This window comes from Gossypium hirsutum, chromosome A07 (assembly GCF_007990345.1).
Source record: "Gossypium hirsutum isolate 1008001.06 chromosome A07, Gossypium_hirsutum_v2.1, whole genome shotgun sequence".
Classification (NCBI taxonomy): Eukaryota; Viridiplantae; Streptophyta; class Magnoliopsida; order Malvales; family Malvaceae; genus Gossypium; species Gossypium hirsutum.
This window is the reverse complement of record NC_053430.1, coordinates 3,603,072-3,619,525: the sequence shown is the minus strand read 5'-3', so window position 1 is coordinate 3,619,525 and position 16,454 is coordinate 3,603,072. Positions and strand designations below refer to the sequence as shown.

At 35.4% G+C, this 16,454-nt stretch overlaps 1 protein-coding gene across 1 annotated transcript; it reads left to right on the top strand.

Annotated features, from left to right (window-relative positions):
• The first annotated feature begins 1,772 nt into the window (after nt 1-1,772).
• On the top strand, nt 1,773-5,665 carry LOC107943766 (golgin subfamily A member 6-like protein 22). Its single transcript, XM_016877559.2, has 2 exons — nt 1,773-2,151; nt 3,053-5,665. The coding sequence occupies exons 1-2, from the start codon at nt 2,089-2,091 to the stop codon at nt 5,324-5,326; spliced, it is 2,337 nt and encodes a 778-aa protein (XP_016733048.1). The 5' UTR covers nt 1,773-2,088; the 3' UTR covers nt 5,327-5,665.
• Nucleotides 5,666-16,454: the final 10,789 nt, after the last annotated feature.

Below are 16,454 nucleotides of genomic sequence, written 5' to 3'. Positions count from 1 at the left end.
AAATGAAATAAATAGCCTTATCTTCAATTTTAACACACATAAAATCTGGGTATGTATGTTATTTAATATCAACTTTTAAATCGTCCTAATAATTATCTTTAAACTTTACAGTTATTTTATTTTAAAAAATACTACCTATTTCATATATACCTTTTTTCACTTTTTTTTTTGTCATTTCATTTTTAGTTTTTCACTCTTGTGAGATAAATTGAAATATAGTAAAATTAATGTACCAACCGCTTGATCCTTACGTAAAAGTGAATTAATTAATCTCCATCCATGTACTTTTTTTTTTTGAAGAAAAATACTTATCGGAATACATAGCCATTAATGTACATATTTCATTGCCTAAAAATCTAGAAAGAAAAACCGATATTAACTACAATATTGAAAGAATTCGTAAACAATCAGGGATACATTAGCAAAAAAGTAAAAAAACTGAGGATAATCACAATATCAAAAGAATTCAAAAACAATCATAAATGCATAAAAGTTTAAAATTTCATGATTACAAGAGTTCAAAATAAAAATAGAGACTAAAGAAGAAAATAAAAACAACAAAAACAATGCCTTCTAAATATATATACTCCCCTTTTTGGTTAAATTAGATATACAAATTACTGGTGCTTTGGGAGAGCTTGTATATCATTATGCAAGGTAATCTGATGATCTTTGATCAGTTGAATCACCTTGATCTCAACTTTAAGCTTTGTAATAATGCAGTTGTGTGAGTCAATGGAAAAAGTGAGATCGTCAACCATCTTCTTGTTGAAACCAGTCGGGTTAGATGTAATGCCTGCAATAGTGAGCATCTCATCAATTTATTGAATTTGATTCAATTATGCATATTTATAAAATAATTTAATCTAGTTATTTTCAGCTTGAATAAATATAAATATACTTAAAATGATGTCACATTACACTAGTAAGAAAAATGTAAATTCGAAATTTAAAGATTATACTATTAAGAGGGACAACAAAAAATTCTGCACATATATACATGAAAGATACAAAAGTGTCACATTAATAATAATGTTAATAGTACTAGAAAATGAAAATGAAATAAAATTTCATATATATATAATTACAAAAATATAAATAATTTTGAGATGGAAATTTATTCCGAAAATTCTTGGATACAAATTGATTTTAATTTTCCTCAAACTTTTCATTCATTTTCTTTCTTCCACCCCTCGTGTTTAAATATCTAGGTGGGTTCCAAGAGCGTGGACACCACTTTTTCTCCCTCAAGTAATTAGTGGCATAACGTGATTCACATAAATTTGAAAAAGAGCTGCCTTTCAACAAACTAAAGTGTAAACATCACTCAACACCTTTGCAGTTTATGGCCAACAATTTGCCACATTCCCACTGCCCCAACCAATTTGTATGCAAGATTATTGTGCTATACCCTTTTTATTATTTTTTAAAAAAATTGTGCAAAAGTTTTATTTGGATAAATATAAAAATTATATAAATTTTAATTTTTTGTAATTACACATATAAAATTTATTTTTAAAAGATAGAATTAAGATTAAAAATATATAGCAAAGTTATTATTTTTTTAAAAAAATCTAAGTTTGGAGTATAGGAGTGAATATGAGGGCAGAATGGCCAATCAGTTTTCAGTTGAATCTATTCGATTAAGATAATAAAACAACGTATTCTATTTCTATTGTCTTATACATCCCCTGGTCAAATATATCACACGTGGCACCTCCTCAGAATTCTCCAGCCACTAAAACAACTCCATGGCATATATAACTCGTGGTATCAAAAGCAGGGGATTGCACCCCCACCTAGCACGTAGGCATTCATTATCCGAATCCCAAAATTTCATTTTCACTGGGCTTTGGCGAGTGGCGTCGAATCGCGATTCTTTCTCTGCTGGAGCAAATTTTTGTCTTCCTTTTTGTTTTGCTTTTCAATTTCTAATCCCTTGCTCCATTTTCAAGTTACATTTCATTCGAGCTCAAAACTTCGTAGGATTTTTTTTTTAATCGATGTTCAAAATCGAAGGTCAATATTTATTCAATAAAGGGATTAAAGGGTGGGCTTTTGTTGAAGTGTGCTCAAGAGCTAAAAAACATGGGCTTCGCTGCTGCTTTTCGCCCTAATCTTCCAGCTGCTTCTCCTCTTCGTTTTCGCCAGGTGTTTTCTCTGTCTCTGCATTTCTTTTCCCTTTTTCTTTGCTTGGATTTATTTCAGCCCAAATAGTTTGTTTCTTCTGGAATCTACATGCTAACTTTTATGTTTATTTTTAGTTAGGATCCCTGAATCCACTGTTTTAATTCTTTCCAAGCTTAATTCATGCTTTTTTTTTGCTAGAGATAATGAAAAATCTTTAGCAAGTACTTATTAAAGTCGGTGAGTTGACCAAATGGAAACTGGCTAGTAAAAACTGGATTTATGAACATCATTTGTTGGATTTGTAACTTTTGGATTCTGATAATTTTTGGATTAGGATATTAGATTTACTATTTGTAGCCTATATGGATAGTAACCCTTGGATATTTGATACTGTTGATGTGCGAAACATCATACCAAATGGGAGTGAGCACTGAAGAGCGGTGCTTCTTCTTGATGCCTGAATAGGCCAAACCATAGCTGCTAAAGAGCTTTGTCCATTGGGGCTTTGAACCTATGACCTCTAAGATATAGAAGTGATAATGAGTGCAAAGATGGTACCATTTGGACAGGTCGTGGGTTCAAGTGCCCCAAACTCTCTTCAGAGTCAATGACAAAACTTTGAGGATGTACGGCACTTCAGTCCAACGACACCCAAAAGAACAATACTCGATTTATGTGATGTTTCACACATCAACATATACCAAACCTCCTGCCGTTTGATTTGAAAGTACTGCATATTCGAATCTATTATCCGAATTTGTTTTATTTATACATAAATATTATCCAATAAATTGTTATCTAATTCATATTTGGATATATCATGTAAATTATTGGGGTTCTGATTGAGATGTTTTAGAACTTATCCCAGATTACTTTTCTACAAGTGTACTAGTTATTTATGGTTGAGCAATATCTTGTGCAGTTATCTACTCTGAGGCACAGTTGGAAACAGAAAACGCTACCTTTTGTGGCACTAACAAGAGGGAAAGGCCATTCTCTTCTTATTGTCGAATCTGTCTTGAATAACAGTAAGTCAAGCATCAATGACAATGGGGCAGCTGAATCTGCAAAAGTTCTTCTTGAGAGATTGTTTGCGCAGACCCAGAAACTCGAACAAGGAATAAGCCGAGATGGTGAACCACTTCAGGATTTTCACCTTGCTCTGGACCTTCAGACTCTTGAGTCTGATCTGCTTGCTGCTTTGACAGCGTTGAAGCAGAAGGAAGATGATCTACAGGATGCGGAGAAAATGGTTGTGTTGGAGCAAAGTGAGTTAAGCCGTGCGAAGGATGAGTTGGAACAACGAGAGAAAGAAATTGCTGCTGCATCTTCTAAGCATGAAAAGCTGGAAGAGAAGCTAACGCAGGCAAATCTTGCATTTGCTTCTCAAGCTAGTCAGATAGAAGATTTGAAGCTTCAACTCAAAGAACAAGACCAGAAGGTCGCTGCTGCACAATCTGCACTGTCTGCTAAAGAAGATGAAATGGATAAAATGAGGCATGAATTGGTAAAGAAGACTGAGGAAGCTGAGAAGATTCGTTCTGAACTTACATCGAAGTCTCAGCTCCTGAATGAAGCCAATGAAGTTATGAAGAAACAAGAAATTGAGCTTCAAGAACTCCGAGAAGCAATTTGGGAGAGAGAAGAGGAGTTAGAAACTTCTCTGACTCAAAGGAAACTTGAAGAGGAGAAGCTGAAAGTTGCTGAAGCTAAATTGCAGCAGCAGACCATGGAGTGGTTATTAGCCCAAGAAGAACTGAAGAAACTTGCAGAACAAGCATCTAGACACATGGGAGAAGCTAATGAGACCTTCAAAGATTTCACAAGAGTGAAGCAGCTACTTTCTGATGTTAGGTCTGAGTTGGTTTCTTCTCAGAAATCTCTGGCATCCTCAAGACAGCAAATGGAACAGCAAGAACAGTTATTGAAAATGCAACTCGATGAGCTTGAAGAACAGAGGAAAAGTGTTGCATCCTACATGGAAAGTTTGAAAAATGCCCAGATAGAAGTAGAGAGTGAAAGAGTGAAGCTTAGGGTTGTAGAGGCTCGAAACAAGGATCTTGAACGGGATTTATCTGTAGAGAGGGAACTAATAAAAGAGTTACAAGAGGAGCTGAAGAAAGAGAAATATTCACTTCAGCTGGCTATCCAGGATGCCTCTTTTCTTCGAAAGCAGTTAGGGAAGAAGCATACTGAATTTGTTGAAATGAGCAATGTTCTGCAAAATAAAGAAGTAGAGCTGGTGGAGGCTAAACTCGAAATCCAGCATCTGAAATCTGAGAGAGCTTCTCTTCAGCTTATATTGGAGGAGAAAGACCAGGAACTCTCTGATGCCAAAAAGAATTTAGAGCAATTAAACCAAGAGATTGCAGAGCTGAAGATGCTTATGAGCAGTAAAGAAAATCAGCTCATTCAAGCTACTGCTTTATTAAAGGAGAAAGATGAATATGCTCTGAAAGTACAAGATGAGTTGAATGACACAAAGATGAAGTTCTCTGAAGCTGAAACTGTCATAGAACGAATTGCAGAACTCACAAACCGACTAGTTATCTCAGTTAAGGATGAAGACAATAATGTGTTGAGGCCTGTTGATGATGTGAGCAGCGAATTAATGCATCAGCTGGTAGATAGGCCTTTTAGTGATTTTGGATTGCAGAAAAAACAACTTGAAACTGAACTCAGATTCACTAAAGAGAGCTTAAAAGATAAAGAAATGGAAGTTCTTGCTGCACAGAGGGCTCTTGCAATAAAAGATGAAGAGCTGAAAATGGTTCTTGGAAGGTTGGAGGCAAGAGAAAAAGAACTACAAAGGCTGAAGGAAGAAATGACTGAAGATGCTAATGATATGAAGAAGCTTTATGCTTTGGCACAAGAGAGAATTGGGGAGAAAAGTATAGGTGATTTGGCCATTGAGAAGCTGCAGCTCGAGGCAGCTCAACTGGAAGTTGAAGCTGCCACAAGTGCTCTTCAAAAACTGGCTGAAATGAGCCATGAACTTTTGATTAAAGCTAGCACTAGTATTGAGGCTGATTCTGATACCAGTATCTTCCTGCAAAGTGGTTCTAATCCAATGATTAGCATGATGAAAAACGATGAAAGTTTCACCGAGGTTAAAACAGGAGTAGCCAGGCTTTCAGCTTTGTCAGAGCAGCTAGTGAAAGATGCTGGAATTGTTGGTGCACACCTGCAAAGTTAAAGCTCCTGACTTGATGTTGTAGATAAATATCTGACTGTTTTTGCTCGCGGTGAAAGGCTGGCATTGGGGAAGTGGCGTGTTCAGCTCAGCAGAATTTTGGGTCGTAGGTTAGTTGCCTGCTTCTTGATTATTAATCATGTTCTCGTCGATCATGCAGATGTCAAAACGTATAATATTCTTTAGTTTGATGCTGAGCAAAACTCTACCAACTATTTATCCATTGCTCTGAAGTATTTGACTTAGACCTTCTGTGTACTCGTATCATGTTCATGTATTTTATCATGTTACAATCTGTGTTGAAGTTATTTTATATTTATATAAATTATGATATTTTACTAATTCATGTAAGATAGATTTTTAAGCATTCATGTATCCAGATTTGGGTTTCTTTAGATGTCTAATATTACCAAATCTACTCAGAAGCCCCAGTTCTTTTGCTCACTATTTTATGCTCTATTTATTGAAAATGCAACTGTTCCTAATATCAATTGAATTCTTACAATTTAATCACTTATTGATATATTTTTCATTTATTCATAATTAATTTCTATTTTCCTTTAGATTGAAATTACATGTGTAACTCTATAAATATGTTTAATAACAATATTTACGTTAAACTTACTAGTTCTGAATCAAAAGGAAATTTGACCATGCAGTCTTTTATTTTTGGGTTTATGGTATGTGTATAAACACAGATTAAATGTGTCATAATTTTATTAATGAATATAATATGTTTATTACACTTGTGCCGTGAATTTTATTTCATTGTTTTGTGTTTTAAATATATTGTGGAAGTTTGGGACTATGGGCAAATTGGGAAGTCGATGTTATTTTAATCAAGTTGGTGGTCATGATAGAAAGTATAAGATATCCATAATAAGATTTATATAAATCTAGGCTTTGTTTTGTGTTACTTGTGTGGAGGTTGGTTCTGGAGTTGTTTTTCTATTCTTGGAACGAGGTATTTTCGAGTGGCTTTTGTGAAGCTTTGAAAATGAGGGTATAGGAAAGAAGTGAAACACTGATACAACAAATGAGTTTTGTTTAACAACTATGAGCGCTGATGTTGTGAAAGAGCCTTTGTGCAGGAAAAAGGAAGTTTTAGGGAATAGGGACGGTGTTGTGGTGGCTTTGGAAGACAGGACAGATTGTCTGTGGGAATGAGTAGCGTCGATTTAACGTGCTCCATTGATATCAGTGTGTAATTCTTCTCTAGTTTCTACCACTGTTAGTGATTAACAAACTCCTTTTATCCACTAAAAGATATGGAGTTTGAAAACAACTGCCAGCTTTTGGCATTTGGCTTGGGCATTATACGAGCATCCGAGCCAAACATAGCGACATTAGTTTTGTGTGGTTTAGTTGAGAACTGGGAACTAAATGTACTAGATGCTCAAACATGATCAAATGTTTTCAAATATATTCAAATAAAGTCGTCACTCAAGTCTATATAATACTTGTATTTAAAAGGGTGAAACAAAATGATACGAATGTTGATATGTTTAAAATAAAACACATGATTACATTAAAAAAAATGACGGCATTTGGGAGAAAAAAGGATTGAAAAGCAAAAAAGAAAATTCTCAAATGTCATCCATAAACTTGAGCAACTGGATTGACTTCTTTTTTCCTCAGTCAAAAGAAAAATTATTAAAACCCAAAACGATAGAACTAACCAAAGGTGAGAAAAAACACAGAAATAAGCACTATTAATCCACATCTTAATGACACAAATGAAACTAAAAGAACACCACAATACAATAGACACCAAATTACAAATAACCAAAAATCTCCAAAACACAGTAGCAAACATATATCACAAAAAGCACCCACAATTCTTTGTACAAAACATGAAGCTTCTATCGTCGCAAATCCACTTCAATTCTATAAACCTCTCCTTCTTAGTTTAATGTTTGTCAATTCACAAGAACATTTTCTTCCCTTCCAATTACATTGAGACTTCTTTTTCCCCGAGAGCTCATGTTTCTTCTTCATCCTTGATGACATCTCCTTCCAAAACGCAATGGTGACATCTCCTTCCAATTACATAAGCCCTTTGTATTTGCCTTGCCTTTCTGTTCAATTTTTCTCAATTTCCTAGTTCTCTTTCCTTTTTTTTTTCTAGCAAAATCTTTAAGTAATGTGGACCAATCTTCATGACTACTATAAAACCTTTTTCCTTTGATCTCACCAACCTCCCTAAACTTCCTTTTACCCAATGACTTTCCTGCGTATCACGGCTTCAGTTTGGCTAACCATATTATCAATTAGGGGTCCCATCTCAACCTGTAGCAATAACGTTTTTCGCTTTAGACTCCAAAACTGTATCCATTAAAAAACCTGAGCTATTTCCACCCTCAATACACTTCATCAGCTCTGAGCTATTTCGTACATGTAACGTCGTCCATATCATCAATCGCCATTATGTGGGTATTATCAAAACTCAGTTTCTTCAACATGATCCATAGGAGCCACCAAAATATCCTTTTCCATATCATTAGCTAAAATATGATAGCCTATACCACTACCCCTTACGTGATCATAATCACAGAGCAAGGATTGAGCAAACGTTGATCAAACTCCTCCTTCTCCACCCGAATTGAATAATCCTCCCTAGCGCATGAAACTAAAATAAACTTTTCTTCATATGTTTAGTTTCAGTAAACAAGAACCCTTTACTAAGGTTTGACAACCTCATTGTTGTATTATTATAAACTTGAATAAAAGATTCCCAAATACTTGCAATATTATGAAAAGTGTTCATATTCCAAAGCTTGAAGGGAAATATCATAGCAACAAATCTACACAAGTCTCGTAGCTGGATTGGAACCTCTTAACCAAACCTCTATATCGGATAACCATTCATTGAGCCAACCACAATATCATTCTAAAGGATGCCAATGTGTTAAGGCTTTCAAATTCGATTAAGAAGTAGCAACCATCCAACTTCATAACATTGACATAAACATAATCCAATTGAAAAAAGGTTCTCAATAGCCAATCACTACCATAAACACCTTCTTGCTTTCACTATAATACTCGAAAGCTTATTTAGCATTTCATTGTTGACAGTTGCATTATTGGATCTAAATGTTACCTTAGACTGGATTTTATGAAGGTATTGAACACTAAGAAGGAGTGATTGGTGTAAAAAAAAAATGAAAATGAAAGCTTAACAATGACGAATTTATAGTGATTTAATTCAATTACCTACTTTCATTATTTTCGCTTTCCTCAACTAAGGATTTCTCACCTCATTATCTTAAAATTGCACTTGAGGTGGATGCAACCTGTTTCATATACTTCACGTCTATCATTGCCTCTACTAAATTTAGTTTCGTCTCATTTAATTGATGAATACTATGACTTCTAGGACTATCAAACATAGCTTGAGAAACGGAAGCATGTGTACTGACACGCTTGGGAGGGATTTTCAACTTGTGCCTCCCTCGAATGTTTTTTTTATGCATTTGCAACTCTCCTACTTTAATCCCGTTGTTCTTAATTGATGACAATGGGGTTGGTTTGTATCGAACTATTAACTAGTTTTTATTAATGTATTGATATTCCCTTTTCAACTAAAAAAAAGTTGAGGGTTGTTGAAGATTTAATATTGTTTTCGAATAAGTTGTGTCGAAACCATTCTTTTGAAAACGGGGATCGACTTTGTTTGAAAGTGAAAATTAAAATGGGAGTCGCCACCAATCTTTTATCAGGTGTGATCGGATCACCTTTATTTTAATAAATCAATTTTAGTTTACTAAAACAGGGCCTTTGGTCTACGAAACTTGAGAGAATGAGTTCGGGAGTCGGTTACGTGCGAGGAAGGATTAGCACCCTCGACACGCCCCAAAAATTGGTACTGAATTGATTAGTTAGTGTATTAATGTCGAAAATTAAAAATCGGGAAGGGACTTGAAATACGATCTTTTCTATTAATACTGATTTTAAAATTCTTGAATTAGCTTAAATCGATTGGTTTAAAGATTTCCTTATCTCGAGATATCGGAGGATCACATCCCGTAAGTTAGGACACAATACCATGAATTCCCGAGCACAAGGTCGTCTTTTAATTTAAATTGGAAATCCGTACATTTCAAAACTCAAAAGGATATTTAGCTATTTAGAACCAACAAGAAAACCGAAACCCCGTAAGTTAGGGCACAATTCTTCGATGTTCCAAAATGCGAAACATTGCCTTATTTATTGAAATTAGTAAAAACATGAATAAAAATCTTTAAAGTAATGAACAACAGAATGATATAAAATAGGCGGGAGACAAAAATAAACGAGTTGGAAATACATTGAAACAAATAATAAATATGACAACAATATTAAAACAATAACAATGCATGCGATATATTAAACGTAATAATAGTATCCAATGTGAAATAAAAACAACGAATATATACATAATAAAGATATTAAAAGTATGTACGTAAAATATATATATATTTATAAATAGTAATAGTGTTAGAAATATACTATATATAGTGTTTGAAGTATATACATAAAATAGTGAAAATATAACTAGTAATGTTAAGATATATATGATATATACATATGTATAAAATAGATATAAAAAAAAAAATGTACATAATATAGTGTAAAAAAATACATACATAATATAATTAAAATATATACATAAGATAACATGTAGAAAAAAAAATATAAATAATATAGTATTAAAGATATGTACATAAAATAGTATAATATATATACGTAATATAGAATTTAGAATATACCTAATATATTAAAAGAATATATACATAATATAATATTAAGAAATATAATAATAACAAAAAAAAGAGAAGGAGAGAGTGGGTGATTTCCGGCCACAAGGCCGGCCACCGTCCGGTCACCGGACCGCTGCCGGCCACCGTCGGTGCCACTGTACATGGCAGCCAGACCTCAAAAAAAACTTTTTCGGTAAAAATAGGAAAGCTTCCTCCTTTTATTTTTATTTTCGTATAAAAGAAACAAAATAAAACTGAAAGGAAAACAATAACCAAACAAAGAACTTGAAACGAGAATAGACCAAGAAACCTCTTTTGCTTTGATATTTGATTAATCTCCAAAAAAAAACTAGCCACTCCAAAAACTAGCCTTTACAATAACTCTTCTCCTTGATTACTCTCAAAAAACCTCTCAAAAATCCTTTACAATAACTTTCTCCCCCCAAAACTTCTTCCTCTTCCTTTAAATACAAAATATGAGAAGGCTTATATAGCCATTTACAAAATATTTTTTATTATTTATGTCTTCATTTGTAGGTACAAGTGGTGGTGGAGCAAGTATGGCTAATGGAGTAGGTGGTGGAGCAAGTGGTGGTGGAGCAAGTGTGGCTAGTGGAGTTGGTGGTGGCAAAGGCTAAGATTTAGTTGAGAAAAGTTTAGGTTGTGGGCTAGGGTTTTTTTATTTTGATTTGGGCTTAGGGTTTGGGCCATTGGGGTTTTGATGTAAATTGAGCTTTGGGTAGTTAAGATTTTGGGTTTTGGGTTTAATTTTGGTGGGTTAGGTAAGGTTAAATTGGGTTTTGATGTAAATGGGTTAAAATTGGCCTACAACAGCTGCCCCTCTTTGCTTATTATCGTGGAACGGGAATAAAGCAAAGACACAAAAAAAGACCAATTTTGCCCGGTCTTACTAAGTATGGAATTCTTTGGTGCTCTTCTCATCCAGGTAGTCTCTTTCCAAACCACTGTATCTTGTTGTCTTGATCAAATCCACTGTATTTTCTGATATATGCCTTGTAGCTTCGATTTACTCCAAGGTGACTTCAAAAAGATAAGATCTACAGCTTCAATCTGCTCTTCCATCCTTTAGTTAGATAAAATTTGTGGTCTTCTCTTCTGCAACTTTTAGAAAGGTAAGATCTGATATCATCGATCAGCTCCACTGCAACTTCAATTAGGTTCACTGTAACTTCAGGGATATAAAATCTGTCTTCGATTAATTCCAGTCTTTATTCTTTACTCGGCATGTGATCCTGAGCTTAACTCATTTCTCGCAATATGAATTGACTCTTTAAAACTAGACATTAAAAACAGAAATTGAAAATAGCTCAGCACGTGAGCCAAGGCTCAACTCACTTCTCGCAATATGAGTTGATTTTTAAAACAAAATTTGTAAAATAGATTTTGAAAATACCTCGGTATGTGACCCGAGGCTCAACTCACCTCTCGTAATATGAGTTGATTTTTGCAAAGCATAAATTAAAAAAAATCAATTGAAAATACATCGGCATGTGACCTGAGGCTCAACTCACCTCTCGCAATATGAGTTGATTTTTTTGACAAACATAAATTGAAAAAAAAGAAATTGAAAATATCTCAGCGTGTCCTGAGGCTGAACTCACATCTCGGAATATGAGTTGATTTTTTAGAAAAACAAAATTTGAAAAACAAAATTTGAAAATACCTCAGCGTGTGAGTCAAGGCTCAACTCACCACTCGCAATATGAGCTGATTTTTTTGAAACACAAAAATTGAAGAACAGAAATGGAAAACACCTCAGCGTCTTGAGGTTCAACTCACCTCTCGCAATATGAGCTGATTTTTTTGAAAGATAGAAATTGAAAATACATCAACGTGTCTTGAGGCTCAACTCATCTCTCGCAATATGAGTTGATTTTTGACAAACAAAAATTGAAATTACCTCAGCGTCTTGAGGTTCAACTCACCTATCGCAATATGAGTTCATTTTTTTTGAAAAACAGAAATTGAAAATACCTCAACGTGTCTTGAGGTTCAACTCACCTCTCGCAATATGAGCTAATTTTTTTAAAGACAGAAATTGAAAATACCTCAACGTGTCTTGAGGCTCAACTCACCTCTCGCAATATGAGTTGATTTTTGACAAACAAAAATTGAAATTACCTCAGCGTGTCTTGAGGCTCAACTCACCTATCGCAATATGAGTTGATTTTTTTTGAAAAACAGAAATTGAAAATACCTTGAGGCTCAACTCACCTCTTGCAATTGAGTTGAGTTTTGACAAACAAAAATTGAAATTACCTCAGCGTGTCCTGAGGCTCAACTCATTTCTCGCAATATGAGTTGATTTTTTTAGAAACATAAATTAAAAAAACGAAAATTGAAAATACCTCAGCGTGTCCTGAGGCTCAACTCACCTCTCACAATATGAGTTGATTTGAAAAGCAGAATTTGTAAGGCAAAAATTGAAAAACAGAAATTGAAAATACCTCAGCGTGCCCTGAGGCTCAACTCACCTCTCGCAATATGAGTTGATTTTTGAAAAACAGAAATTAAAAGCAGAAATTGAAAAACAGAAATTAAAAGAAGAAATTGAAAAACAGAAATTAAAAATACCTCAGCGTGCCCCGAGGCTCAGCTCACCTCTCGCAATATGAGTTGATTTTTGAAAAGCATAAATTGAAAAAACAGAAATTGAAAATACCTCAGCGTGTGACCTGAGGCCCAACTCACCTCTCGCAATATGAGTTGATTTTTTTGAAAGATAGAAATAAAAACATCAAAATACCAAAAGATGTCATCTGGTGGAACTCAGGTGTCCTTTCCTTTGATTCAGTACAGCTATCATCGAAATCTCTTGTTCTGCTGAAATATATGTATATGTCATGCATGATGTTATCATGAAATGCACATGTTTACCTTAAATGCCTTTATGCCTGCATGATCATGCTATGTGCCTTGGGCTTGCTTGTCATATGTCCCTTTCTGTCATGATTTTTGATGATCTGCGTTCATTGCTTTGACTCTTGACTTTCTATTCAGGCCCTGTACCCATCCTCTAGCTTCACGACTAATCTGCGTTTCTCAGATATCGCTCTTTTGCCCCTGGTTGAACTTTGTCCTTGCTTTGAGGCTCTTGTACTTATCAAATTCTTATCCAGGTAATGCTTAGCACTTCTTTTGTTTAGAGTATGTCATTTCACTATTTATCATGTAAATGAACCACATAATGAGATGCATGAAAATGGTCAGGTAGGGACAAAAGGATACCTCACACTTATTCATTTCAAATGTAGCAAACAAAGAAAGTTAATCAATGATAGTAAAAAAAAAATGTTATAAAGAGAAAGGGGATCGCATTTCAACAAATACAAATGCTCTAGATATTCAACACATGAACTCTTCCACGTTCTTCAATCAAGAATCTTTTCGAGCATGGCTTTCTTGCGTAAGAGATTTCGAGTTTTCAAAAATGCTTCAAATACTGTAGTCTCTCTGTTTGACCCACCGTTCAAAACGCCTTGCTTTTTAAGCCAGTGCTTGCTTCATTAGAACGCCCTTTAGGGTTTTCATCCTAATCTTTTGTGTTAATCAAGATGCCCTTTTCGGGTTTTCACCTTGATCCCTCTCTCTTTTTCTTTTTTCTTTTCTCTTGTTTTTTAAGATGCCCTTTTTCGGGTTTTCATCTTGATTTTCCTTTTTTTAAGCATAATATTTCTTCATAGCATCTGAATTCACTGGATTCGGTAACTCCTTCCCATCCATCTCAGTGAGAATCAAAGCTCCGCCCGAGAATGCCTTCTTTACGACATATGGTCCTTCCCAATTTGGTGCCCATTTTCCTCGTAAGTCCTTCTGTATTGGAAGAATCTTTCTCAGCACGAGTTCTCCTTAGTGGAATTCTCTTGGCCGTATTTTCTTGTCATGGGTTGTGATCATTCTCTTCTGGTACATCTGTCCGTGACAAATTGCCTTTAAACGTTTTTCTTCGATGAGGTTGAACTGGTCATATCGAGCTCGAACCCATTCTGCCTCCTCTAGTTTCGAATCCATTAAGACTCGTAAAGAGGGAATCTCAACTTCGATAGGTAGCACAGTTTCTATTCCATAGACCAGAGAGAAAGGAGTTGCCTCCGTAGATGTCCGTACAGATGTGTGATATGCATACAAAGCAAATGGTAGCTTCTCGTGCCAATCTTTATATATCTCAGTCATTTTCCCAATAATCTTCTTAATATTCTTATTGACTGCTTCAACAGCTCCGTTCATTTTCGGACGATAGGGTGACGAGTTATGATGCTTTATTTGAAACTGCTCACACACTTCCTTCATCATTTTGTTGTTCAGATTCAAGGCGTTATCTGAAATGATTCTCTCAGGCAAACCATATCGACAAATGATTTCCTTTTTCAAAAATCTGCAAACTGCAGTCTTTGTCACATTGGCAAACGAAATAGCTTCTATCCATTTTGTGAAGTAATCAATAACCACAAAAATAAACCGATGTCCATTAGAAGCTTTTGGGGAAATTGGTCCTATAACATCCATGCCCCATATAGAAAAGGGTCACGGAGAAGTCATGACATGAAGGGGCGAAGGGGCTACATGAATCTTATCGCCATAAATTTGACATTTGTGGCATTTTCTTGCAAAACTAATGCAGTCCCTTTCCATCGTTAGCTAGTAGTAATCGAGTCTCATAATCTTCCTGGCCATAGTGAAACCATTGGCATGTGTCCCACAAATTCCCTCGTGGATATCTTCAAGTATTTTTCTGGCTTCAATAGCATCTACGCATCTCAAGAGCACTTGATCTTTTCCCCTTTTGTAAAGGATGTTCCCATCAAGAACAAATACTGCTGCCATTCTTCTGATTGTTCGTTTGTCATTCTCATTTGCTTGTTCGAGATACTTTTGGTTCTTGACATATTCTAAGATATCATGGAACCATGGCCGTCCATCTGGCTCTTTTTCAATGCTGAAACAATGTGCAGGGACTTCATATATGCTCATTTGAAGAGGCATTATTTCTGTTTCTCTGTTTGCTTTGAACATTGAAGCCAAAGTGGCCAGGGCATCAGCCAATTGGTTTTCTTCTAGTGGGAGGTAATTAAAATTTATTTCTTCGAATTCTTTAATTAGCTCTGCCACTAGATCACTGTATTTGACCAGTTTCAAATCTCTCACTTCCCAATCTCCACGGATTTGGTATATCACCAAGGCTGAGTCTCCGTATACCTCTAAAGTTTTGATGTTTCGTCCAATTGTTGCACGAAGTCCCATGATACAAGCCTCATATTCTGCTATGTTATTGGTACAGAAAAAGTTCAGCCTGGCAGTGAGTGGGTAATGGTTTCCTTCTGGTGATACTAAGACTACTCCAATCCCATGCCCCAATGTATTCGATGCACCATCAAAGTTCATCTTCCATGACTTTTCTTTTGATGACTCACATTCTTTTTCTGTAATGCACATCAAGTATTCATCTGGGAAATCAAATCTCAATGGCTCGTATTCCTCCGTTGTTCGAGTTGCTAAGAAGTCAGCTATTGCGCTCCCTTTTATCGACTTTTGGCTCACATAGACGATATCATATTCTGATAGTAAGATCTGCCATCGTGCCATTCTTCCTGAGAGTGCAGGTGATTCCATCATGTACTTTATTGAGTCTAACTTTGAAATTAGCCATGTCGTATGATACAACATATATTGCTTGAGTCTCCGAGCTACCCAAACTAGAGCGCAACAGTATTTTTCTATGGACGAATACTTTGCTTCATATTCAGTGAATTTTTTGATAAGGTAGTAGATCGCATTTTCTTTCTTTTCGGATTCGTCATGTTGCCCCAACACGCAACCCATTGAATTCTCGAACACAGTCAAATACAATATCAATGGTCTTCCCGGCATTGGTGGTACTAGCACTGGAGGACTAGACAAATACTGTTTTATCTTGTTAAAAGCCACTTGGCACTCCTCATTCCATTCTCCAAGATTATGTTTTCGAATGAGTCGAAAGATTGGGTCGCATTGGTTGGTAAGTTGAGCGATAAATCGGGCGATGTAGTTTAATCTCTCTAAAAATCCTCTGACTTCTTTTTGCGTGCGTGGAGGTGGTAACTCTTGAATGACTTTTATTTTATCTGGATCAACTTCAATGCCTCTCTCGCTGATAATGAAGCCAAGCAATTTTCCTGAGGTAGCCCCAAACGTACATTTGACCGGATTGAGCTTTAGTTGGAACTTTCTCAGTCTGTCGAACAACTTCTTCAGGTTCACTACATGCTCTTCTTCCCCTCGGGATTTAGCAATCATATCGTTGACATAGACCTCTATTTCTTTATACATCATGTCATGGAATAACGTTACCATAGCCTTCTAATATGTTGCCCCAGCATTCTTTAACCCAAATG

Bases quoted from the DNA above. Each gene is read 5' to 3' on its own strand.
- LOC107943766 (XM_016877559.2), top strand. From the start codon at position 2,089: ATGGGCTTCGCTGCTGCTTTTCGCCCTAATCTTCCAGCTGCTTCTCCT. The intron at 2,152-3,052 runs GTGTTTTCTCTG...TATCTTGTGCAG, and splicing joins CTCCTCTTCGTTTTCGCCAG to TTATCTACTCTGAGGCACAG.